The sequence below is a fragment of the Podarcis erhardii genome (assembly GCF_964252035.2).
Source record: "Podarcis erhardii genome assembly, chromosome: 15".
Classification (NCBI taxonomy): Eukaryota; Metazoa; Chordata; class Lepidosauria; order Squamata; family Lacertidae; genus Podarcis; species Podarcis erhardii.
The window spans coordinates 42147514-42174663 of record NC_138505.1 but is presented as its reverse complement, the minus strand read 5'-3'; the positions used below and the strand labels follow the sequence as shown (position 1 = coordinate 42174663).

General features: G+C 44.3%; 3 protein-coding genes and 1 long non-coding RNA gene across 5 annotated transcripts in view; 2 read left to right on the top strand and 2 right to left on the bottom strand.

Annotated features, from left to right (window-relative positions):
• The first annotated feature begins 895 nt into the window (after nt 1–895).
• DIABLO (diablo IAP-binding mitochondrial protein) lies at nt 896–5781 on the top strand. Its single transcript, XM_081841541.1, has 6 exons — nt 896–1239; nt 1984–2104; nt 3777–3908; nt 4005–4115; nt 4443–4539; nt 5073–5781. Exons 1-6 carry the CDS (start codon nt 1187–1189, stop codon nt 5288–5290), a joined length of 732 nt encoding a protein of 243 aa, XP_081697667.1. The 5' UTR covers nt 896–1186; the 3' UTR covers nt 5291–5781.
• Nucleotides 5782–8645: 2864 nt separating this feature from the next.
• B3GNT4 (UDP-GlcNAc:betaGal beta-1,3-N-acetylglucosaminyltransferase 4) lies at nt 8646–12362 on the bottom strand. Of its 2 annotated transcripts, none has more exons than XM_081841539.1 (2): nt 12222–12362; nt 8646–10100 (listed from the first exon to the last, which is right to left on the bottom strand). In XM_081841539.1, the coding sequence occupies exon 2, from the start codon at nt 10071–10073 to the stop codon at nt 8991–8993; it is 1083 nt and encodes a 360-aa protein (XP_081697665.1). In that variant the 5' UTR covers nt 10074–10100; nt 12222–12362; the 3' UTR covers nt 8646–8990. The 2 variants fall into 2 exon arrangements, with proteins under 2 accessions (XP_081697665.1, XP_081697666.1); XM_081841540.1 differs by lacking the exon at nt 12222–12362 and adding an exon at nt 11266–12096.
• A 2765-nt stretch (nt 12363–15127) lies between these two features.
• Nucleotides 15128–27150, bottom strand: part of AACS (acetoacetyl-CoA synthetase) — a 53363-nt gene continuing 41340 nt past the window's right edge. The window contains exons 15-18 of the mRNA XM_081841621.1: nt 26338–26407; nt 25300–25358; nt 20528–20730; nt 15128–17783 (exon numbers count right to left, since the gene is read on the bottom strand). Coding sequence (XP_081697747.1) covers nt 17646–17783; nt 20528–20730; nt 25300–25358; nt 26338–26407 — 470 coding nt within the window. The 3' untranslated portion in view covers nt 15128–17645. The remainder of the gene's footprint in view (nt 17784–20527; nt 20731–25299; nt 25359–26337; nt 26408–27150) is intronic.
• On the top strand, nt 17790–22301 carry LOC309330269. Its single transcript, XR_014151400.1, has 2 exons — nt 17790–18802; nt 22021–22301. It is a non-coding gene; the product is annotated as an uncharacterized lncRNA (long non-coding RNA).

Here is a 27150-nt window from a genome sequence, read left to right as displayed (position 1 = left end):
TCTGGACCTTCCACCGGCACTTGAGAGTTTTATTGTTTCAATAGGCTTTTGGTAACCAACTCTTTTTGAAGGGCTGGTGCTGTGATGCTTTTGTTGCAATGATCTGTATGTGTGTGTGTTCTATTAATGTTTAATTGTTTTTCATTATTGCTTCCTCCCTATGTTTTCATTTGTTTTATCTGTAGATGTGTTTCCTTTTGTGAGGGTTTTTGCTTGTTGCTTTTATTTGGGGCTGATTTGTCATGCTGCTCTTCTGCTTCTTGCGATTTTTCATATTATTTTTTTCATTTGCCTGGGCTTTTTCTGTTTTAATATGTCAGCTACTCTGGAAGTCTGAGACCTAAATATAGAGAATAAACTTAAGGCAGACTCTATTAAACATAAAAGACACACACACAAGAACACATCCGGGTCTCTTATCAGCCGCCTCGGGCAGCGCGAAGGGAAGGCGCGCTTTTCCCCTCAGGGCGCAGCCGGGGCGGGGGGGGGCGGCTCGCCACGCGCACGCGCCAGGGGGGTCTCTCCCGCCAAAAGGATCACGTGCTAACACGCAAGCGGCCCTCTCGCCCCCCCCCCCCCCGCTGCTGACCCCGACGCATGCGTAAAAGCTCGTCCAAGGGCTTCGGCTTGAAACCTCCTAGAGCCAGCAAAATAACATGGTCACAAGGGCTCAACTTCCGGTAAAGAAACAGCCGCTGGGTCATTTAAACAGATGGACTCTGCAGGACCAGACGAAAGGACGCTCCGTTCTCACAGCCGTCGACGCCAATTCTATCTCGCTCAGGATTTCCAGCAAGTGGGACTCGGAGGCGCGGGCGGGGAACAAGCTTGCGATGTCCACAGAGGAGCGCCACTCTACACTTTCGCATCTCTGTAGCGCGCACGTTCTCCTTCCTGCTCTGCGAAGACAGAAACAGAATCAGAGCCGTTCCAGAGCGGAAGTGACGATAGAAGGCGGCGGCTTCCTAATAATGAGGATTTTTGTCGTCGTTCTAGCTGTATAAATCCCTCATAGAGCCAGCCGGGATCAGTCTCTGAGGAAGGCAACGGCGCGAAACGTGAAGAGCGGGACTCTCGCAGAAGAAAAGGGGCGCGGAGGGCTACGTCCCTCCTTACGAAATATCTCTATGGCATTAGCCGTGGCGCTGGTGATGACGTATTTCCGCTGCGCCTTGACTGAACCAAGATGGCGACGGCCTTGAGTAGCCGGTGGCTGCGGAGCTGCTACGCTTTCTTCAGGTACCTGTGGGAAGGAACCAGCTTCCTCCACTTCGCTCTGCCGCCCCCGCAGCTTTGTCTCCCCCCAGCCGCGCCTTTTGCTTCAGTTCACTTCCATAGCGACGTCTGCCTGGGATGAATTCGCTCCCGGAGGTGCTGCCGACTCCTATAGGAGCGGTCCCTGCAGTGAATTAGTAAATCCTCGGTAGATAATTGAAGCGAAATTTGATCTGGACACCCAACTAAGTACAACAGAACCCAGTTTGTATTCACTGTACAAATCTCTCTTTTAACTGTTGCTGTTGTGATTTTTAACTGCTCGTTCTGGACGTAGTTTGCCTGTATTGTTTTATTTGGATTATTTTGCTTGTATTGCACCGTGAGCAAATAAAGAAATCAATATTTGCATCTTCAAAGGTACAAGGTATCTTTGAAAATGTTTTATAGTCTAAATCCTGGAGGAGGTAGACTGTTTTGCAGTGACAGATGTACAGTTGAATTGAATTTTATTATTATGGTCACAGACCAGTTCCAGCTCACTAACAATATCAGGAAAATCATAAAACACAACAGGAATACATTGATGTGTACAGTTAAGGAGTTCCTGCTCAGTTTCCTAACAGCCTGGCTCTTGAAATGAGAGGACTGTAAGCAGGATTTGGCTGGCAGTGGACTCCAAATATGGTGGATCTTTGCTCATTCGTCCTCCAGAAATCATATTGCTTATAGCACTTGTACCTAAGATGGATATGTTTTTTCCCCTAGGCACAGTTTTCCCATCTTGGCAAATGGTAAAGCTCGTTGCATGTCAGGATTGAGGGGACCATGGAGCAAAGTGGTAGCACTGGGGTTTGGAGTAACCTTGTCTGCAATTCCTATTACACAGGTAACCCTCTGGGAAATATTTATCGGTTACAATGCCAGGACCGAAGGTTCAACTTAATTTTTAAATTCTTTGGTAGTCTCTCTTTTTTAAAACAAATCATTTCCCTTCCATTTGGGGTTGAATTTTTCTTCTATTTACACCTCCAGCCTTTCTGTCATCGTTACTCTTTTATCTGGAACTTGCTGCCTCCTGACATCTGTGTCTCTACTTGTTTGCAGCTGTTTAAACAGTATGTGAAAATGTGGCTATTTGTCAGGGATGGGCAGGAGCCAGAGGAACGGGAGGGGGGTGATATTTGAGCCGAGGGAGGCAGAGACTGGTGGTGCAAGAGGAAAGTCAGGAAGAGGAGACAGGGCAATGAGAGACAGAAGAGCTGCAGGAGGCCTCAGATATTGGAGAGACCAAGGTGCTTCTAGAGACAGTCATGGTTTTGGAAACCCCACTTTGTTGTCTCCACGCTCAAGGAGAGGAGTGTAGTGCCTGGAACAGCTAGAGCTGCTGTTGAGGAGGATCCATGCACTTCAAGTTTAAGACAGGAGGGGATGGGGCCACACTGTAGCTCCAACTGTCCAAGACAGAGCACGGGTCTGCTAGTTGTAGACAGCATGAGTATTCTTGTGATGTAACCAAGTGCTTTGCTAATAAAAGAACTAAAATTTAGTTGCTCATCCTTGTTGGTCTGGTTCAACACTGTGCTCTGCCTTCACAGTTGGAGGCATAAATGCTTCTGAATACCAGTTGCTGGAAACTACGAAAGGGGAGTGCTCTTGTGCTTGAATCCTGTTTGCTGGTTTCCCACCTGCATCTTGTGAGCCACTGTGAGAACAAGATGGCCCATTGGCCTGAACCAGCAGGCTTTTCTTAGGTTCTTATTATAAGCATACAGCACCTAGCTGCTAAGGTATCATTACTGCTTTATTTTTTTCTCATATAATTAACGGAGAAATCACAACATTTGGCTTTTCCCAATGCAATTTCTAGTTATTTTATTTGGTTATGGAAAGGTTTTAGTTTTACCAGAAAGTAAAGAACTAACAGTTCATCTATTGACAGCTGCACAGATCACCATTAGTTATAACTGGGGAAAACCCAATGCTCTGACTTCAGATGAGTGGAGAGCTAAGGTGTGAGATATTGGACATATGATAAATCTGACAAACTCAGAACAAAAGAAGAAAAGCCTTGGCAGTCTGTTCAGTGAAAAGTAGAGACTTTTTAATTATGTAAATATGGGATAATGTCGAGCCACATACTTTATTAGGAATTGCCTGAGGATAAGTAAACATTGTACTAGGTTTCAATAATTAGTTAACAGGTTTTACTCACAGTAGACCTACTGAAATTAATGGACATGTCTAACTTAGGTCCATTAATTTAAATGGGTTTTATCTGAGCAAACACTGGTTTTACCATTCCAGTTGTTTTAGGTCATTTTTTTCTTATAAGTAACAGATAGTATTATCATTTTGGTATCATTTTATATACTTTACACATTCGTGTATATATTTATACTTTTGATTGGTGTACTCACTGTTATGCTAATAAAATATTTTTTAAAGTTAATGACTTCTGGCTTTTTTCTTTTTTGCCGGCAGCCATGTCAGGTTTCCAGATTCTGAAGAGCTATTATTTTGAAAAGCAAGCTGGCAAACGCATAATATTTGTCTTTCAGAAACATGATCCAAGCTCACTTAGCAATGAAGCGTTAATCCGAAGAGCTGTGTCTTTAGTAACCGATAGCACTGGTACCCTTCTCTCTCAAACAACATATGCGTTAATTGAAGCTCTAACAGAGTATACAACGGTAAGATGCTCTGTCTCTGAACTTCTGAATTCTGTAGCATAACACAAACTTTTAGTTAACTGGGTGCTACTGAGTATGGGTTGTTTCCTGTTGCAGGCAGTTTACACGTTGGTGTCACTGTACCAGAAATACACACACCTCCTTGGGAAAATGAATTCCAATGAGGAGGATGCAGTTTGGCAGGTGATCATCGGTGCTCGAGTAGAGGTAAGGAACCAGCAAGAAACCTGGGCTCAATGCATCTTTTTCAGGAACCAGTATTCCAGCATTGATATTCTGGATATGGACCCCAAAGGCCTGATTTCAAATTCCTTACTCCATTCTCACTTGAAACACAGCTTTTTTTTCTTTTTTTTTAAAGGAGGCTTAACAGTGATTGGATATACAGCTGTAAGTTCAAATGAGAGTGGTTGTAAATGAATTGTGCCAAATCAGAAGTTTGCTTTTATTTAACCTAACCTGCTTATAAAATGTTTATTTTTGGTGGAATAAGCAAGTTCAGATGCTGTTTCTCATTGTAGCTTTTGTCTTTAGATGACTGCAAAGCAACAGGAGTACCTCAAGTTAGAATCCAGGTGGATGACTGCATTGCGCCTTTCAGAGATGGCAGCAGAAGCAGCGTATCAGTCTGGTATTATTCACTGAAGCATATCCCCATCACTGAATAGCTCCCCACTGTTGTCCTTTCCAAGGCATTTGCATCTTAGGACAAGTTGTATTCACTTGAATTGTCTCTCAAACACTTTGGTCCAGAAGAGTGTACGTGTAGGGGTGTTCCCACACCTGATTTTGGAGTTTGGTTTGTACCATAGAAGCCCCCCCCCCTTCCAAAAGCATATTGGAGATGTTAAAAGAAAATAGCACAACATGCATATATGTGTTTCATCAAATGCAGACCATGTTTGGAGAGATCTTTTTAAACCAGCCTCAGGATTTGTTGTCCTGTGATGTGGTGAAAGAAAATAATGGAAGGAATTCTGCAATACGGGTGCAAGGAAAGTCTGCATCTTCAACCATGTATGTCTGCACGTTGCTGTCATATGACAGCCATGTCTTAATGTGAATGACATGTGCCCATCCATGAACACCCTTGGATCTGTGCCTGGACCCAAGTCCAATCAGTGTTGTGGTGTAAAACTGCTGATTTTAACCTTACTTTTTCAGGAGCTGATCAAGCATCCGTTTCAACACATAACCACATTCAGCTGGTGAAAACCCAAGTGCAAGAGGTGCGGCAGCTGTCGCAGAAAGCAGAGACTAAGCTGGCGGAAGTTCAAACTGAGGAGCTCATGAAACTGACAGAAGAGCCACCGTTGTTGCCAGCCGGTCGACAAGCCAGCGTGGAGGAAACCGATGAAGAAGCCTACCTGCGTGAAGACTGAAGTGTTGCTAGCCTTGAGGATTTTACCCCCAACTTTGATGGGGGAAGGAGGCACTAAGTTGAAATACCAACCTTGTTAGCTGCAGGTTTTGGACATTGGAAGTTGTGTTTCTGATTTGTGGGAAAGTGTTTCTATTTAAATCAACTATGCAAATGTGAAGGTAGCCAGCTGAGGGGTCCTTTCTTGGCTGTGGAGATCTATTGTTAGAATGACTAATGAAGATGATTCAGTAACAGGTCCTAAAACTCTCAAAAGCCTGGAGCTAATTGTACCTTCAATTTCAAAAGGGTTGGGTTTTTTCTTTGAAACTATTTACTTGGGTTGTAAAGGAAATGAAGTCATGCCAACTATTATTGCACCTGAAATTTCACAAGTTGCCAGAAAGTCAGTTTAAAAGATAAATGTCACTTGTGTGTGTATATGCTCTCCCCTAATTATGTGAACTTTAGCAACCTCTTTTTAAAAATAAAAGTTAGCGGGACTTCTTTTAACTGTAGCTAAAGGCAGTTTCTTAATAGTGGACTGTGCAGACAATCGTCCCAGTATGGCACAGGTGATCTACATGTTAGCACACAGTAGCTGAAGTCACACAAGGGTGTCTCATTACATAACCACAACCAACAACAGCAATAATTTAATCACTCAATTCAGATAGCTGCACCCAGCAGTGGGAATAATCTGTTGTCCTAACATTATGGAGTAAAAAATTCAAAAGGTGATGGGGAGAATAGGTTGTGCAGCATCTATCACACTACTAAAAGGCACCTTTCGAGACAAGTGATTAAAATTTTCAGTGCAATCTTGCACATTCAATATGACTTACTCATAAGTGCATTTAATCTAACTCCAACAAAACTGTTTCAAGTCAAATATACCTCTGTATAGCTTAGAGCTTATAAGATATAGAGGTGGGTTTTATCTTGCTCAAACACAAAGTGAAAAGAACCCTTTGGAATGCTATGTGAGCCAGGTAATGCCAAAAGTGAAGAAAGAAAGGCGGGCTAGGCTTTTTTTGTAAAGGCAAATCACTTCCTGTGGTCGGATGGAACTGTTGCACACAAACATTCACTTCTCACTGCTGCACGCATCATGGCTCAAGAGACACACCACAAGTGTCCTTTCATCTCCTTTTTCATACCACCATAATTGAATGCCCCTTGCTATCAATTACAGCCCTGCATGAACACACTAATTGTAAAAATAATAACACATCTATGCCTCCCCAAGAAAGACACCGTTCTCATAGATTGCAAACTAAATTTAATGTTCTATTCTCCACCCACCAGCTACCAGCTTTAGGGAAGCATAAATCAGATTGCATCGGAAAAGAAAGTAGTCACAGTTCTTTTTTAAAATACAGGACCCCTGGCCATTAGCTCCAGTCGTGACCGACTCTAGGGTTGCGGCGCTCATCTCGCTTTATTGGCCGAGGGAGCCGGCGTACAGCTTCCGGGTCACAGGAAAGGTATGCTAAAAGGAACAGCCGAGACGTGGGCCTTGTCAGCAATGATTTGGATTTCTGCTGTTTGACAATGCATGATGCTTTTTTGGAGACGACAAGGCAGTCCATCAAAACAAAAACTGCAGCATGGAAGGCCCAGAGGTTTTCAGGAGAGGGGAATGCAAAAGATGCAGCTTGAGAAAATGTAAGAAGGGGAGAATCCAACTTAGCTGATGACATTGCATAATAATAATTTTTAAAAATCAATACAGAAATTTGAACAACAATAATAATATGAAAAGATGTGTCTATGTGTGCTTGTAATGCACATCACCCATACAACTAAGCCCAGGAAAGTTACCTGCCCATTAACATCTTTACTAGCCTGTTCACTTACCCTGTTTATGTAAATTTATGGAGCTGACAAGACTAAAAAATGGGTGATGGGGAGAAAAGAAAAAACACGGTTTTCCAATTTATTAACATCTTCCCCCCCCCACACACACACTAGCTGGTCACCTGGAGACACTTCACACATGCAGGTGATCAGCTGCATTGCCCATTTTCTGTTTCCCGTCTCCCTGCAATCTTTAATTTTAAATGCTGCATAGACATTTCTTCTATCCATTTTTCTCTGTTGTCGCATGGGAGTTCAACCCCTATTCTTCCAAATAATTCAGCATTGGTGTGAAAGGGAAGGAAATGAAGCAAGCCAGGGTTATTTGCAGTTCCACCCCCAACACAGAGTACTTTTCCTGCCCAAATTCCAGTGAGAAAAATGACTACTGAAACATGAAAACCATGAAGACATGTTATGGCTCTTGGTTAGGCATGAATATATTGTGCAACATGTATTTTGTTACAGCACAGTGACTTACCCCTTAGGTTAATACAGAGGTTACCGTAAAAGACGATTCGGGGTTTCTATCTTCAGAGTCCAGCTACCCAGGCCTAGTGAAGCACTCTGCACCTGCCTTTCTCCAGATGCTGAACTACAGCCCCATCTTCCTTGACCCCTGTCTACTGCTAATGAAGTGCAAACATCTGGAGGGCCCTCAAATTGGGAAGAGAAGCACCTGAGTTTGGAGAACAGCTCAAAATACCCCTGGACTTTACGCCAAGGCCAGGGTGGCTTGCTACTGAAGGAGACTCCAGTGGTCTAGCGACACTACACATTTTAACAAGTTTAGCTGTTGTGGGTCCTCTCTCCCTGAGAATTATGGGATTTGTACTTTTACAAGCTCATCCCTCGTCTGGAAGCCATGAAAATGATTAAACATGTTTTAAACTGATCTAAATCTGTGTAGAGGAGACATGTCTTGATGCCAGATTAGAAGAAGACACACCCTGGGGTTAGTCTGATGGGGAATGTTATTAATTGTGCTTTTTCTGTTAAAGAAAACATCCTGCCTTTCACCATCATGTAACCCAGGGTATCCACTGGTGCTCTCTGCTTATAAGAAGAGTCTGCTGGACCAGGGCAATGGTCAGCATCCTGCTCTTCTGGGAAGCCCATGAGCAGAACCTGGGTACCATAGCAGTCTCCTCATCTGTAAGTACCAGCAACTGGTGCTGAGAGGGACGTTTCCTCTGACAACAGTGGAAGAACATAGTCACTATGGCTGGTAGTCTTTGATAGCCTTATCAGGCACTGAACAGACAGAACCTGCGTAGCTCCATTTTGTGTGCCATCGGACCACATCCTGCAGCCAACATTCCACCAGAATATTTGAGACTTCACATATTTGCTAGTGAGACATTTACAAAGACTGCCAAAAGTATTACACTGGTTGCTTTACCTTTGACCGTAGTGCTTCAAGAGAGAAAATACGATTTTTTTTCTCTTTATTGACCAATGTACTCCTGATGAGTACTTCCAGTCAAGGTGAAGCTGGTGCAGCAGGTAACCAAAGAAACAGAAACAAGAGACGACTTTATTTTAGGATGCAGGGAGAGCCTGGCCACAGCCATTTACTCCAGTACCAGGGAGAAGATGCTACCAGGAAAAGCATGAAAGCAAACCCTCCCCCCCCCCACTCCTCCGCAGCAGCTGCCTCTGGGCATGGCAGGTTGCTAACTTTTGAGGACATCTGTAAACAATTTCGGGGGTGGGGGTGGGAAATCAGTGCAATAAAATTATTCTACAATAAACAATCTAAAAAAAAAGAAGGAAAGATATCTGTTTATATCAATTTAAGCCAGCTCTTATCAAAGTCTCAGTCTGGTAGTTTTACTGCACCAGACACATCCTAATCTATCCTATAGTTTCTGAGTTACTGACGTGGCACATCGGAGGTTGTCGTCTTTCAGCAACGTCCACATGACCCACAGCTCCGTTGGGTTCAGTTTGTGTATAATCATCAGTTCTTTGTACAGGCAGGGATCAAAGGGATTAAAGGGCCTCTGGATTCCAAAGGTCTTAAAGCCAGGATGGTGCATTGGGATGATCCCCATTTTGGCCAAGCACATCCCAACAAAGACATCGTCTATTGGGAACAACTCAGTGTCCTCAACCGTCACCTGCAGCTGCTGCACCATCAGCCGTGACATGACATAGCCGCCGCCACCAGCATAGTGTGGATAGAAGGATGCCGGATACATTGACTCTGGGATGAAATACTTGGTGTTGGTGTTCCTGATTGGCCGGGCTTTGCTGATGACATCCCCAGCAAAAAGGTATTTGTCAGGGTCCAGATGCTCAAGGAACTCTACAATGTTGTACGTGTTCACAAAGACATCATCATCGCCCTTCAACACAAAGCAGGCATGGGGGCAGTCCTCTGCCACCCACCGAAGGAAATGCAGCTCCTTCAGTGTCAGGTTGAAGAAGTTATCAACAAAATCCCACTGGAGGATATCGTCAAACTCCAGGTTTTCATAGGCCAAAAGCTGGTGGAGGGAGTGAGCCTGAACTTTGATCTCTGAGCGGCCAAGCAAGAACAGGAGCCTCACCAATTTCCCACCAATAATGGCCTCCTTCCCCCAGGTGCTCCTGATGGCTGCGCGGCGGTCTATGTTCACAGGGGTGGACTTGATTGCTAGCAGGAGGAAGGTCTCTGCAGCACATCTGGAGGGCTTCAGCAATGTCGAGAAATTCCGGCAGTGTTTATAGGTTAAGAAAACACGGTGAACCTCAGGGAGGGAGGGAAAGGAATTTGCAACCATCATGTCTGGCAAGCATTTGCTTGATTTCACCAGCTTGGGAACACTCACGTTTGGCCTGCGCAGTTCTCTGTTTGCCAAAGACACAACCAGCTTGGCATCTCTCCTTAAGTAGACCAAGCATGCAAGTAATAGAGCTGGTAAGATGTACACCGAGAATCTTCTCATCCTGGTCTGCATCTCAGCTAATGTCGGAGAACTGAACCCCTACATGACAAAGATGGAGGACAACTGCGAGGTTACTTTTCCATGTGCTCTGTATTAAGTTTAAGCAAGTGAGCACACAATCTGTTCTGTCTGAAATATTATGAGCACAGGTGGGATTCCTACTACCTTGATAAAATCACACAACCCCACACCCGATTACAGTACTTGGGCTGTCAATCCGATTAAATAAATCTTAGCAAATAGTATGAGTTTCAGCAAATTAATTCAACAAATCTGAATCTGAGCAAAAATAATGCTGAAGCAACAACACAGTTCCTTGCTGAAGAGAGGGAAACAGTAGTTGCCAAATTCAGTTTTATGGGTACTTCATATTGTTAAGATTATACGTATGTCAAATCTGCTACAGATTAATCAAAGAGCACTATGTAATCAAATCTGCTACAGATTAATCACAGAACACTATGTAATCAAATCTGCTACAGATTAATCACAGAACACTATGTAATCAAAGGGTTTTTTTAATTGGTTAAATTAATCAATTAAATATTGCAGACCTGCTTATTACCTCGACACCCTTGTAAGTTGTCTTCCTAAAGCCCTTGCTATTGTTTTTACCAGGACATAATTTCTCAGTGTTTCTACACTAAGCAGGGGCGGGGGGGCATTCATTTTGGGTGAGCCAACATGACTAGCTCCATGCAGGCATCAGATTCCAAGAACTGCCACTTTCATTGCAACCCACCAGACACCTAAGAAGCAAATGAGTAGTTCTCATGACTGTAAAAAGACACAACTGAAGACATAGAGGCAGTTGGCTCAAAACGAGGACTCTTAGTGGGATGGAGCGGAATCCAATTCACAAACGGTGTTTCGTGCAAGTGAGGTTATACCTATGATTTCACCATAGTGTAATACACACCTTCCATGGCTCACATGGAGCTGTGCCTTGCAAGTAAAATCAGTGGGAAGACTTACTTGCACAAGAGCTCCATCTGTGTACTGCAAAAGACATGAAGCTCTGGATCAGAATCCCTCTCTCAGAGGCACACGCAAGCTCCTAGTTCTGCCCCTATAATCTGCACTCACTTACCCCCTCCCTCAGTCACCACTCACCACAACTATGTTCTTTTCTCCTTAGCTGACATTTCTCTAACTATTTCTGCCCCAAGAGCATCGGAATAAAGGCAAGTGGCTGCCCAGCTACCGAAACATTTGCTGATGCAAACTGGCACGGATGCCTCCAAGTTGCCAGCTGGTTGAAGAAACTGATGGAAAAGAAAAATGATGAAAATAAGCAATAGGCAGTTACAGATCTTCAGGTTTTGAGTTTTCTGGGTGCAGAGCAGAAGAGCTCCTTCCCCCAGCTGGCATGGTGCAAGTTCAACCACACAGATCAGCTGCTGTGGACCACACAAGAGTCTCATTGTGAAACCAGGTGGTCCATGGAGCTGCTCCCAACAGCCAAAGGAAGTCTCAATTAGCACCGTTTAAAAGCAGTTGACTATTAGCAACAAAGAGCAGGGATTGCCTGAGTACCACCTAAAGGGGCATTGGTCGGCTGATCTAGCACCTGGGCAGGAAACCAGGGTTGTTGTGTGGTGGCCTACTCTGGTTAAAAAAAGAGGCAAGCCTGACTTCAAAACCCTGCGGCTGAATGTGGTTCCTAGTTGCTTATTAAGCTTTAATACAGAACTGAAGTGTGCACACTTCTGCCCCATGAGATGCCCCACCATCACGTCCACCCAAAAGTTCATTTTTGTGCAAGTAACTACAAAATGTGATGCCTCATCGCCAATCCTGGCTGACATACTTCTAAATAAAGGTCTGGCGCTCCTTCCCTGGAGACTGTGCTGTACTACATGTCCTGCTGTCATGAAGCCTTGTCTCTTTTAGACTGCCCAGTACAGCAATCCATAAGGAAGTGTCATTGGCCCAGTCCGGTGGAACTCTCTGCCACTGGAGAGTCAGCAGGCACCTCCTGTGCCAACTTTTAAACACCTGCTGAAAACTTTTCTGCCAGGCCTATACAGATAATTAACAGCATGACTCCAAGCATGGGCTACTCGTGTCTGTTTTTAATTTCCTTTTGTTTTTAACTTGTTTTAAATTTTTCATGATGTATTTTTATAAGAAATAAATAAAATGATAAATCAGTGTTACCTTTTTGCAAGCTGTCAGCCAAGCCTAAATTTCCCCAGCTGCTTCCAGGTGAGAGGCTCAGGACAGAAAAACAAAACCCTCGAAAAAACCTGCGAGAAAAGTCTCTGCGCGTCCCGGGTGCCGCTGCAATCCTCCGAGAGAGCGGAGAGCCGAGGGGAGCAGAAGGTGGCGGCCGGCCGGCCGGCAGGCAGGCAGAAATCCGCCAGGTCCAGGGCGGCAAAGGCTCTCCGCTGGTCCCGCTCGCCCCGCGCCCCCGGCCGGCAGCAAAGCGGACCCTCCGCGGAGCCCCTCGGAAACGCCTCGGGCGCGCCCAGGGGCGGGAAGGCGCGGCGCCGCGCGCGGATCGGGGCTCCGGCCGCCCTCGCCGCCGCCGCCGCCTCCGGGGAGCCGCCTTCCCCGGCCAGGGCGGAGTCCCGCCGGACTGGCGCCAGTGCTGCGCGGGGCAGAATTGAAATATTTTTTTTCTCCATCCCTAGGCTACGTACCCATTAGGCCTTGAAAGAATATTCAAAGTACATTCTTTCCCTGAAAGAATTCTGGGCAGTAAAGTTTACCCCAAGCAGAGCTACAATTCCCAGTGACTCTTAACAAACTACCAAATTAATGTACTATTCCATATTTGCTAATTAATAAGGATCACAGTGCTTTGTAAATGCCAGCCATTCTGCACGAATTAAAGAATTTATGAGGAATACATGTACATTTAAGAATGCTGGAGAAGGAATTGGGGGTCCAAGGCTTTGGAGGAACTCTTAGTCATGGGCAGGTTTGTGGAGGGGCAGGTGAGATGACACCAGCACCACGGATGCCCCAGGCAGGAATAGCATCTGCATGGACCAGTGTGTGCTCAGCACCTCTCTCTTTTCAGAATATTTTATTGATTTTATAATAAAATGGCATTGATCAACTTCCAACAAAACCTGCAGTCTTACATGCATAAATTAGAAAATATAGAAGGGACACTGTCAAAACTGAATCTATCCCTCTTTTTCTGAGCAGTAGGACTGCCCACAACTGCCATCACATTGCAAAGGTATCTCACCTTTGAAATGAAACGACAGCAACCCCACGGACTTATGGTGTCTTTATTTGCAATATTAGGGTTTTTCCAGACTGGCGATTTTTGTGGAGGTGCTGTGCAGCAAAAATAATGCACGAGTGCTGGATTTAAGCAGGAGAGTGTGCAAATTATTCCATTTTATTAGTTGTTCTGTGATACTGCTGCAGTGTTACTGGGGTCTGGAGAGGCAACAACATCAGGACAAAAAAAAAAAAAAAAAGCAACCCCAGAATATGTATGCTCTGAAAAGATACAGAATTTCAGGAGGAAGTTATGGGACACACACTGATTGGAAATGAAGCCGTATGCCTGCCCCAAAACGTTTGCATGTGCCAGCGTTACTGAAAGCAGAATCATGTATAACCACCCTGACAAATCATGCACAATAAAGAGCACCTTGCTCAGTTGACTACAGTGTGGTGCTGATAGTGTCAAGGTTGCAGATCTGACCACTGTAAGGGACAGCAGCCCAGTTTATTGTGCCCCCTCACTTTTGCCCCCCTTCTCAAGGCTCTGTGATGAAATCTCTTTTCCTTCTGCAAGGAGAATGCAATGCCTGCTTCCGGAGGCCTCTGAATGTGTGGTGGGCACGGAATGGAGAGAATCGCCTCCATGGAGGACAGAGAAGGGTGCTTTGAGCGTGTGGAGAAACCGGCCTACTGTACAGGGGCAACATTTACGTTTCTTGCTCCACCCACTTTTGACTGGCCCCACCCACCACCAGCACATGGCCCTCAGAAGGCTGTCCAGGAGGGAATGTGGCCCCCAGGATACAAAAAAAACAAAAAGAAAACCCTGCCTGGGCGAGGAGAAGCAGCAGTGTGGAGAATCTGAAGAGGAGGGAAGAAGGGAAGAGATTGTAGAGCAGAAAGGAGAGTGGAGGCTCTGAGACTCTGAAAAGTCCTATGACAGAAACTGTTATTAAACTGGCGACAGTTAACCGACATTATTCATTGAGTAATCAAACCCCCAGTTGCCAGGAAACTAGCAGGAGTTTCAAGTTGGGTCAAGTGTTGTCTAATTTCCCCATTAAATGTTACATAATTGTTCCTGAAGTGGCTCACAGCGTTTAACTCTTACAAGGTAAATAAATATTGTTTTATTAGACTCCTGAGTGATTGGAGGGGTAGATTTCAAATTTATCTCTTCAGGGATACACACCTGTCCATTGTAGCCCTGAATCCCCAAGTGTCCAGTTCTCCCCACAAAATAATGTCTATTTCCCACAGGGTCTCCTACCACTTACAACCAAACCATAGCAATATATCCAACATGGCAGGTTGTAGATCAGCCCCCTTGGCCCCTAATTTCTAGTGCCTGATTTTGATTGAAAATGAAAATATTTCCCCTGCATTTTCAACTGTTTATTTAACCTTTGCTTGGACAGTTAGTTATTCTGTTCCTGCGGCCAGTTCTGTGCCAACAAAATACTCAAGACGCCAACTTTTGTTCGGTTTTTGTTTCAAGGTTCTGTCACCAATCTTTCCTGATATATTGGCTTCAAAAGCAGGGTGGGGTAGGGATGGTTTTTAGCAGCCATTTAGAATTACGGCCACCATCTTGAACTCTGATGAGATGGGAATGTCCTGTAAGTCAGCCTTTGCCAACGCAATGCCCTTCAGATGTATTGGGTGATGCCACTGGGTTGGCAAAGGCTGGAGCAACCAAGTTCCTGGGACCAATACACAATAGGTATAAGTAAAATCCCAGCATATATGTATGTACATAGTTCTTTTAAAAAGTGGGGCTGCCATAGAACCTATGCCAGCAAACGCTTTTGGATTTACTGACCTCTGCTCCTTACAAAATAACACTAATATGATCAATTCACTCCACAATAAAGATAAGAATTTATTCTGCAGTTTTATTAAGTTTAAATTCCTTAAAGCATCACTGAGATCACTCAACGTGATTTTTAAAAGGGGGGAGGGATCCAAGACAGAATTTGTTCACCAATCATTCCAAATAACGCAGGAGTTTTTGAAGCACCAAACCTTTCTTTCTTGCCGAGTTCACACAACTACATCTTCCATTATGAAAAACACAATGGACCATAAAAAATCTGTTTAGTTGTTTTCCATACACAAGTAACAATTTGTTTTATTAGGGGGGAAATCCCTTTACAAAGCACCAAGAAACAGTTCCTTCCACCTCCCCCCTCACGCCCCCAAAAGATCACACGGTAGGGTTATTATTTTAAAGAAAGGAAGTTACTCATATTGGCCACCAAACACAAAGGTCTTGGGAGTTTCTCGGACACAGGATAGGCAGCCGGCAGCCTGTATACTCAATCCAGCCCACGAAAGGGCTTCTCTTCTGGCCCTGGTGTTAAGCCTTAATCTCATGGACTCTCCACACCTGTTTTTCTCTTCTCCCGTTTTCTCCCACAAAAGCCAAGGTCACAACCATTTAAAGCTCATGGCTTCTCTCCAGCTCAAGTAATCCCAGGAGCATTCACATACTCCCCCTGCAAAGCTACAGTTCCCAGAATTCTTTGGGGGAAGCCATGTGATTTAAACAGATGGTGTGGTTGTGACCTGATTTTAAGATAAAGGGCTCTCAAGCTTCCTTTCCAAGTCCACCAGCAGCTAATGGAAGAGAGGTTCTGCCAGCACTCTCCTGCTTACACACCCAATTTCCTGGGCCCTACTTGTAAACCAACACAGGCAAATGGGGGCTAAGTATCCAAAGTCTGTATGGGATGTGTTCTGCCAAAGCTACCATTGCTGTTGGCAGTGTGGAAGAAAAGGTTCAAGAGCCAATGTGATGCCCTCCAGATGTTGCAAGGACCACAGCGCTCATCACCCTTGACCACTGGGCTACACAGGCTGGGCTGAGGGGAGCTGGCATCCGTCAGCATCCAAGAGCACCACACTGACCTTCACTGGTGACAATGTCCTCCTTTAGCCCACACACAGTTAAAAATGGGGATGTAAAAGATTAGTGACTTTGCCGTTTACTTCCACGCTCAGGATCCGCAATAGGTTGTGCATGAAAATCACATTGACCTGCTTTCTTCAGATCTGTATAAAATTTTAAACCAGGAAAACTGTTTCAGAAAACTAAGTGCATAGTCATGCTTCTAATTCCAGCATCTCCCCTTTCTCCAAAAGAGACTGTTTGAGGGCTGGGAAGATGAGGCATTGAAATCCTGGTGCCAACCCAAAGTCCTGGGGAACTGATGGAACTATCTGCTAGTCACTGCTAGCCGGTTCCACTGGTTGCAAGATGTGTCTAAATGAGGACTGCAACCTTTCATATTTTAGCAGGAAAGTCAAGTATTATTTCAAACAGTGGCAGCAAATCTGTGCTCTGTTCCAAAACAAACTTTGCCAAACTGGTGCCCTCCAGGTGTTTTTCTGGCTGGTTCCGATGGAAGCAGTAGTCCAAAAGTAGTCTTAAAAGCTAATCTTAAAAAGAGGTATTTCTAAAAAATAAAAGTTTTAAACACAGACCCAGAAGTCAATCTCTTTATTTAAAAAAAGAATAAGTAAAAATAAAGTGAATCCAGCTGTTGTGAACACTTCCTTGCATCTGGGAAACCTTCCCACATGCAATTGTCAGTGACAGATCAATCCCCTGTCTCCTGTTGAGGATTGGGGGATGTGGTCTAAGGAAAACACCCCCAGTTCTTCAGAATGCTGCTATCTAAGCCTACTGGGCACTATCACCACTGAGAATGCACTCTTTCTATCACACTCAACATCCCCATTGCCTAAAAAACCTCAAGTGAAGAACAGTGGCAAGCATGAGAAACATGCCCACAGTCTTCTAGTCTTCCCACTGAAAAGCCACCAGTAGTCTCCTAGAATCCTGAGCAGTTTTAAACCATAACCAGGAATGAGAGCATGCAGCCCTCCAGATGCTGCTGAACTACAATTCCTATATTCCTATAATCCCTGACAATTAGCCATGCTGGCTGAGGCTGATGGGAGTTGGAGTCCAACAGCATCTCGGGGGAAACAGGTGCCCGACCTCCAACCATAATCAAATGGTATATATGCCTACCACCCTATTGCCTCGATTTTAAAAGATAAAATTCAAACCAGAAGAAACATTTTTTTAGTGTAGATCATTTAAAAAGTCTCTGTACCCAGCTGCATCTAAAAAGAGGCAAGCTAGATCTTCTAGGCTGGAAGGAAAGCAACGCCGATACACCAAAATTTGCAGGGCTGCCCTTCCAGAAGCCTTTTCATGAAGCACTTGGCAAATCAAAACAGTGTTTCTCCTTTTTCAAAAGAAACACCATTGCTTAAATAGTTTCTTTTGCATACAGCGTCCATATACATATTATATACACAGTACAAAACCATACACGCACACACACGCACACAAACACAGAGATGGGGAAAAGGCAGGTTCCTTCAGAAGTTCTGGAGCTCAGGAATGTCTCGGTAAAGGTCCAGGGTCTCTGGATTGGAGAAGATGCCCCGCTGAGCCACTTCCTTCCCGGCGATAATGTGTTTGACAGCAACTTCAACTTTCTTCCCATTTATTGTGTACTGTGAAATTAAGCAGATAAGGACATAAGAATTGCCTGCTGCCTTAGGCCAATGGCCCTCCTAGTCCAGTGGCCAACCAGATGCCTGGGGAAAACCAGAACATGACCACAAGAGCCCTCCTTCCTTCTGCAGTTTCCAGAAACATCTGAAGCATCGCTGCCTCCAGCTGCGGAGGGAGAATTTGGCAATCATGCCTAGCAGACACTGCTAGGCAAATGGTGATGCTGTGCTCATGACTCCAAGACCCCAAATCACAAGTTAATATATGTAACTGAGTTACTGCAATGGTATCATTTTAATTATACTGTATTATGGTTCCAAGTGTTTCGTAATACCTATCGCATTGCCTGTGTATGCAAAAGGCCTGACTGGCTAACCAGCAATAAATGTGCTTGCTTGGGATGCAGACTGTTAAAAGTTTTGCATCCCACATCCACTTCTCTCCCAGTCACCATCCAGATGCCTCTGGAAAGTCCACACTCTTCCTACACACTGGCTCACGAAGAAACAGTAAGCTCTCTGCTCCCAAAAAGGAGGTCAGTGGCAGGTAAATACTTCTTTGCAGTTCCAGGAGTTATATTTGACCAAAAAAGCATAGGTCAAAGGAGAGAGGCAGGAAACAAAACAAACAAACAAAAAGAATGGGAGGAAAGTAAGAACGCAGCTCTGAGTGCTTTCCATTTTACCTCAAAATGTGATTAGAATTCAGTTATACATACCTTCAGAGTGTTGGCTACTTAATGATCTAAACTAGGACTCCTAGGTAAGCAGCTGTCATATAAACACCCCAAAGCCTCCTTTTACTTTTTCGTTTCAGTTTATGGAGCCATTTGAAGCTGATCTTCCATAGCTTTTTTTGCAGAGGGATGGGAGCATACAACCAGAGATGAGGACCAGACCCACCCCACACACTGGGCCATATGCTGCTGCTTTTCAGGGAGGCGGGCTGGGGCAAAGTGTGGCTTAAAGAAAAACATGCTGGTACCAAAAAGCTGAAGACAATGGCTTCTATAATGTGGGTGAGCGATTCTGCCGCACTCATCAGCTCGCCCCAGGCTGGCAAGACACTATAACAACCCCATTAAAGTACCTACTGGCTAGACCAACGTGGTGCCCTGCAGAAGTTGCTGGATCACCAAGATCATCTTGAGGAGTGCTGTTAGTTGCCCTCCATGTTAAAGAGGCCCGACTGGCCTCAACTGAAAGTGGGGCATTTGGTGCTGCTGGCCTCATGCTATGGAACACGGTTCATGCAGAGATGTGGCAGGAAGCATCCTTGCTTCCTTGACTTCCAGGCCTCTATTGGAGACTTTTTCATACTGATTAATTAGCCAGCCACTTTAATTATTATTTATATTGCTTTTAAATGGTGTTTTGTTTGTTGTACACCAAGATCTTTAATATGGCGGCAGTATAATAAATGCTTCTATAAACGAACAAACTTACTCCATGGGCCAGTGGGAAGGCAGGATGCAAGTTGCAGTCCAACAACTTCCCAAATGCAACAGGTTGGGATTCAGCCACGTGTGAAATCTCTGCCTCTCTTACACACATTAATATATATATATATATATAAGAGAAGCCATGAGTGATTAACTCAACATCATTTTTAAAGTCTGTCCAATACTGCTCTTCTCCCTCAGTCATTACCCTAGGGCTCCATACACACTATACCATTAAAACACCATCAAAGAATTCTGGACCCCGTAATTAGTTAAGGATCAGTGAGAATTTTACCTCTCTGCCGAGAATTCTTTGAGGGGGGGGAAGTGCTTTGAATCTGGTTTAAAAGGTGTCGTGTTTACACAGCTTGAAATTGGGGGCCACCCAATGAAGCTGAATGTTGGGAGACTTAGGACAGGCAACAGTAGTACTTTGTCATACAGTGCATAATTGAAACAATGGAATTTGCTTCCACGGGAGGCAGTGATAGCTTGGACAAAGTCATGGAGAACAAGGCTATCACTGGAAGGGTCGTAGCTCAGGGGCACAGCATCCACCTTGCATGCAGAAGGTCCCAGGTTCAATTCTCGGCATCTCCAGGTAGAGCTGGGAGAGACTCCTGCCTGAAACCCTGGAGAGGAGCTGCCAGTCTGTGCAGAGAATACTGAGCTTGATGGACTAGTGATCTGACAGTTTCCTACGTTCCTGCTCATGAAAGTCAGAAGTAGATCAAAACTTCCTTCACGGGCCTTACTTGTCTCTGTGAGCCTTCAGTTGTGAAAAAATTAGGTCACAAGCTTTGCAAGATATTTTGAGGTGGTTTTTTTTTTTAAGCAAGACTTCTTGCAAAACAAATCAAAAACCTATGATTTTAGAGAACAGAACTATCCAAAATGCTTTTTGCGGGGAGCAGCTTTTTGGCACACCAGAAAGGCAATCATCTCATTTTATACTTATCAACAACACCCAAGAGTTCTCAGTATATTAACAGGACGCACGTATATTTATAAACCAAACAGAGGTGTTTATTAGGGGACTTTTTTTGCTGTTTAAAAAAAGGAGGAAAAAGAGGAAAAGGCTTATTCAGGAAGAAAAGCACACACAAGTTGCTAAGCAACACAGACAAACTATAAAACTCAACTCCACTTTTTTAATTAAAAAATAAGAGACTAAAATTCCCAGGCATGTGTGGGCTTTGAAGAGAGATGACAAGTGCTCCTTAATGACTATTCCAATGTAACAATGAAAAAAATATATATAGCAGCAGCAAGTAGTAAGAAAAAAGGATTGTGCTGACATACCGGAATGCCTTCAGTTTCCAGAATGAGGCTGGGAACATGCCGGGCAGAGAGTGCGATGCGGATCGCTTCCCTGATGCGTTTCACCAAATCTGGGCTGAACTCCTGGTTGGTGGCCATCTTTAGGAAAAGGATCACCCTTTCTTCGCCGTCTTTGTTGTACTGAGGGACGCAGAGGCTGTCCGAAACCTCCTCAAAAGCTTCCACTGAAGAGACAAAGGAAATGTTGGCTTAGACTTATTTGCACCCCTGTGGCAGGGAATAGTAAATATGTGCCCATTATAAAGCCAGGCCATGGTGGCTTGCAGGGGCAGCTGACACTTTAACCAGGTAGATGGCACCAGAGCCAATGGCAGGCACAGCCAACTTGGTCTAGTTTTGTCCCCATTTTCCTTCGTACAGAGGGAACGAATGGTCTCAGCACTCTTAACTAACTGCAGTTCCCAGGATTCTTGGGGGAAGCCCTGAGTGTTCAAAGCAGGATAGTACCTCTTTAAATGTATAAGGCAGATGAGGCTTTTATATTCTTAATTGGTGTGGAGTAGTAGTTAGAGAGTCTGGTTAGGCCTGAAGAGATCCCACTCGGCAAGATTGGCCACTCACTCTCTCTCAGCCTAAGTTACCTCACAAGTTTGTTAAGAGGAGAAAATATTGGTGGGGCAAGGGGAGAAAGGAAATCATGTATGAGCTCCTTGGAGGAAAAAGTTGATTATTTTATGAAACAAGACTAAAATAAGATGTATTCACAGTAAGAAATAATTCCGGTCACTTAAGCTGCGGTTCCCAGCTTAGACCCCAACTACTTATGTAAACCACGCAATGAACTTGACTGGCTGGGCAGAATACAAATATGATTAATTTGCTGGTCATAGGTGCAGTATGAAATCCAGTGGTAGAATAGAGGGCATTTATTTATTTATCCATCCATCAAGATTTATATACTGCTTAATATTTTTAAAAAGTGATTTACATAAAATGCTGCCTTTATTAATAATAGCAATAGAGGCAGACTTTAAAAACAGAATTGAATTCATAAAGTAAATTATAACACAACTGAATGCCAAGCCATACAAGCAGGAATTGGAAGTAGGAGCTTCTTTGATGCTTATCCTGCTTCCTCTTGAAGAATCTCATAATACCTCAGATGAGATTCCCACTGGGCAGCTGAATAGAGGAGGAATGGGGCACTCTGGGCATTGCTGGAATCCATATCCCATCAGCATAGCCAGTGATTGTGATAAGAAATGGATATTATCTTTTCTCAATTGCCGTTTCTCCTAATCATCTCCCCTCTCCAAAGAAAAGGAGGGGGGAGCCAAACAGAGAGACCATTCCAAAAAAATAGGGGGGGGGGATGATGTTGAGAGAGAAAGGAAGGCGGTTAAAGTTCAGTTGCTGCCCACACTGGAGGACCAGGCCTGCAGCCAAACAGTCCTTTGCTTCACTCAACTGCTGATTTTTCTGCCCTCCCTCTTTCCCTGCCCTCGTTACTGCAGACCCTCCACTGACTTCACGGACCAGGCTGGCAACCTCTTTTGTGATCACGCAAGAGTTATGACAGTGAAGCACCCTCCAAGGAATTCATTGACAGGGCATCACCAGAGACAACTGGGCCTCTGTGGGCACTGGGGACTCTTGGAAAGAGCAAACTGCCTCGGGACCGGGCACGCCAGATGGTTCGAGGCAACCCTCGAAATGAGGATTTGCCACACACATTTGCTGATAAAGACATCAACCACAACGTGTCTCTGTGCTTTCATTCCATGTGGCTTAAAAGGAGGGAAAAAGTGGTTGAAAAAAGGACTCAGTGTTGCTGAATGGTGGCTGCTACCCATTGAGACTGGTAGGGCAGAAGCAGGGAGACTAACAGCAGGTGGCGCCAGAGGCAACAGCAGGCAGAGACAACCACTTCTAGATTTGTCCCCACCTTCCTTCTCCTCCCTGCTGAGTTCTCCAAGGGCAACACTGAGCCCAAGGAGGAGGCAGCTGTCAGGCAGTGCCAGCCCTGTGAAGTGAATGTAGCTAAGAAAGCAGGCAGGTGGGGGCGCTGAGAGCAGACTAGCCTAGTGGTGAGGCATCTAATCATAAGCCTGCATTTTTATCAAAGCTTCTATATTTTGATCAGGGCCTGAATTTTAAAATGAGCTTAAAGATTTTCAAATGTTTCATGCCAGGCAGAAGACTAAAAAACCTTGGCAATGTTTTTTCTCCTAGACAAGGGGGCCCCCTGATTTATAGCAGAAAACAATTCTCAAAGTCGTAAAAAAGGGAATTACAGGCTGAGAGCGAGGACACTGACCTTGCATGTTACAGAAGATAAAAAAAGGCTGAGAAAACATAAAATTAAGAATGGGTAAATAGTAAAATAATACCATGTGCCTCCCAGTAAAATGAGCCATATCTTCTTCCTAAGGTTAAAAAGGCCAAGAGCAAATGGAAAAGAAAAGCAACTGGTCTGGCTGGAAGAAAGAGAGCATTTTTGGGAAAGTCTTTTCTAAAGCTGTTTCTTTCTTAAACTGAGATCCTTTTAAGATTTCTTTTCCTTTTAAAAGGCTACCTATGATAATGTATGAAATATATTAGCTTAAATGTAATTATGCAAAGGATTTAAGAAATGCTAGATTCTTATTTCATAGAGTCATATTGCAATAGGAGACCAGAAGGGCAAATGAGCCCAGCCTCCTGCCAGACAGGAGACGCCATCGGGCGCTCCTGATATATGGTTGTCAGGCCTTTTTGTTTAGAAACCTTCAAATGAAGGAGATCTTTCAATGTTGATGTGAACTCAAGATCCTTGACATCTGTTTAAGATAAAAGTTCAAGATAAAAATTTAAGATTAACCATTTGTTTTGGAAGGCAATAGGGCAAGGAGGGCAAGAGGTGAGCTGGTAATTAAGATTCCTTGTTGAGACACATGTAAGATATATTACTACTTATTTGTCATTTATAGATAGCTCTTTGTGTCCCATAAAAGGGCGAAAGGAAATGGGTGTATCTTTTGTGATTGGTTCTAGCAAACAGCCAATAGGAATTTCAACCAGGCTGATTGGACAGAGGCAGCCAAAGGAGGAGCAAGGGGGCTGGATTAAGGAAATATAAGTGCTGGCCAGAATGGCAGGAGGCCAGGCCAGAGCTTGGTAACCATGTACCACTGTGCCTCTCATTTATTTGTCTGACAAATAAATTACTATTTTAATTTCTCTATTGCTGCGTTGAATATTTCATTCCAGCTAAGCGTTAACCACAAGCAGGGTGCTACAGTGGGGCAGTGCCCCATTCACTGTAATGGAGCAAGCCTCCTTTGATGTTGTTAAGAGCTTCCTTTAGGAGTACCAACTAAAGGACACATAAGGCTATTTAATTCTGGACCTTAAAACCATGAGCATTTGGCTGTGACCTGCCCTGGGATCATTTTATAAAGAAGGGCAGGGTGTAAACTTCACAATAAATCATGAAGCGCCTCTCATTTACCCAAAACAAGAGTTTTCCTCAAGCAGTTTTGCAAATTATCCTGTGCAGCCCAGTGGCTTTCAAACCCAAGTTCCAGGAGACCTTGGAAATGTATCTCAGGTATCTTCATGAGATAATCTACAATGGCATCTCCAGGTAAAAGGCTTAAGTAGCAAATGATGAGAAAGAATGGCTGTCTGAGATATGAAAGAGCCTTCCCCAACCTGATGCTCTCTAGATGTTTTGGACTGCAACCCCTCATCACCCCTGATCTTTGGGTCAAGCTGACTGGGGATGATGGAAGCCCAAAAACATTTGTAGGGCAGTATTTCCCAACCATTGCCTTCAATACTTGATGCCAGTCAGAGCAGACAATGCAGAGATGGACAAATTCTGATGATGATTTTTTATATTTGTTGGCTGCTTTTTTTTACAAAGCGAACCAAAGTATCTTACATTAAAACCAATTAAGGACATCCAATAGAAATCTAAAAATGCAGCTATACAGGTAAAAGGCAGGACTTGCAGATCCCACCCTGCTAAAAGAGGGCACAATGCCACCCTTCAAATTACCTCTTTGCTTGGCTCCTATGGGTGGGCATTCCAAAAGCAAGCAGACATCACTGAAAATGCCACTCAAATAGTCTGAGCCGGTATAAAGCAGCTTCCTCTCGGGGGAAGTCTCAATGGCTGCACTCACACATCATACTAAGCCATTGTTTGCACACTTTGACCATGGTTTGCGCAACCAAGCATGAGTGGTTTCTTAGGTGAGCAGACAGGCCAAGCTTGTTTCTCCAAAGCTTGGTTTGATTTCTAGCTGCTATTACTTTGTTCCTGGGGTGGGGTGCCCAAAAAAACCATTATTAAGCAAAACTGTTGAGTTTGGCCATAAAGTCAAACCATAGTTCAAACAAGCCAAGGTTTGTAAACCAACAAGAAACCTTGGCTTCACATTGTGATTTGTTGGCAAAATACAAGCCATAGTTAGTCTGCTGGGCTGGGTTTGCAAATTCCAAATGAACAACAACATAGCTTTGTGTGTGAAACAAGCCACAGTGCAGGGCATGTGAAGAAATGGCAACTCTTAGAGACTAAGAGACTTATAGAGTGCATGCAGGGCCCAGTACTCTACGCCTTACAGATGAGGCCAATCGTGACTTGGCTTGTTTGGGCCTCTTCAGATCCTTACAGCACCCACACACTGCTCTCTACCTCACAGGGTTGTTGTTGAATGAAGTCAAGATAGAAAAATGAGAAATCAAGTTAGCCAATACTGTAATTAATGGGAGGAAGAAGAGTGGATAAATATTAAATTGCATACCTATGTTATAGATCTCAGAACTCCCAAACCTCACACCACTTGGATTCAGTGTGCCATCACTGGGGGGAGGAAACAAGTACAAGCCATAGAGGAAAAGCATAATCATTATTAAAGCATCATTAAAGCATAATCACAGTCTGATGAAGAGAGACAAAACATAGGGAATTTATCATGGTTCTCAATAAAACAACTGTGTCAAATGGGCAACAAAAAATGATCCTTAGGCTTGGATTCCAAGAGGCCGCTGTTTGTTAGATATCCACACCCATGAGAACGTTTTATACAGACATAAACAGCAAACAGGCCCACAAGAACTGTAAAGATCTAAATAGGTTTAATGGCTGTGGGTCCTACCCAAAGAATTCTGGGGACTGTAGTACAGCAGGAGCAAGAGATGCAGCCCCCTGGCACAGCATCCGCCCTGTACTCAGAAGATCCCAGGGTCCATCCCAGGCATCTTCAAGAGGGCGAGGAAGCACTCTTCCCCAAACCATGGGAAGCCACTATGGGATGGACCAGTAGCCTGATTCACTATAAGGCAGCTGCCTACACTCCTACACCCAAGGGCCTTTATAGACAGGATGAGAAACCTGCGGCCCTCCCAGATGCCGTTGCACTGGGAGGGCCACAGCAGACTATCGGCTACCCTGGCTGGGGCTGATGAGAGTTGGGAGCCTGCCTTAGATGCCAAAGCAACTTGCTTGGTATTGGATTGGGTATCATGCAACTTGACGTGGGGGAGAAGGAGGCATTTGCTGTTTTGCCTCGGGCAACAGTATGCCATGGGCCAGCCCTGCATCAAAGGAAAGGTTGTGCCACCTGACGAAGACCACGGGATGCTGAAACAGAGGAGAGAGGGAGAAAAGAGTGGGGGGAGTCTCTGAAATTTCCTGGCCCAGCTTCAGAAACGCCAGCCAGCCAGCAGAGCCAGACTGACAATGTGTCCCTATATTCCCAGCCAACAAGTGCGCAGCAGCCCCTTTGCTCACTGCCACGAAGCATCCCTCACATATGGTCACGCCAAAGTGATGGGCATACCTGCGGCCAAGCATGACAATGCCTCCTGTCTTGGGGTTGATCTTGCAATAGTCGCCGTGAGCCCAGACACCTGTCCAGAAAAACCCACATGGAGGGCAACCAGGTCAATTATCAACAATCCAGGCCTGGATGGCACACAAATCTGTTTTCACATTCACAAGAACAGTGGAAATTGATGGAACAGATTAAAAAACTAAATAATACAATGTTTTGGGTATAGGGTATAGGTATAAATTCAATTAAATTTTTTTTTAAAAGAACACAGAAAACTAGAAGGTTTGTAGGGGGATTCAAGTGACCCTCCTTTTAACTTATTTTGTTTACTGAATAACCCAGTGGTTCTCAAACCTTTTCTTCTGGACCACACTTTCAGAATAAATATTTGCTTGTGCCACACTGAATTTTTTATTGATAAGAAATACATTGGAACACAAAAAGAAGCAAATCCTAGCAGTACTTGTTTTATAACATAGAACACAACTACTTTATAATATGAGCATGGGACATCCAGAAAGTAAAAAAAAAAAGCAACTGCATAAGAACACAAGTCATTCCCAAAATATACTGTATTTTTCCAGGTATAAGATGAGGTTTTTTGCTTTAAAAAATTAGTAAGAAATTGGGGGTCATCTTGTACATGAAACATGGGCACCTGGGGGAATTTTTAAAATATTTAAGCATATGTCCGGGATTTTGGCTTGGGCGGGCTGAGGCGGTCTCTCCTGCTGCCGCCCCCTCCCTCCCCCCCCCCGGGCTGCATGCTGGCGACTGGCTCGCCTCCTGAAGACCCCACTGGCTCAACCACCGGATCGA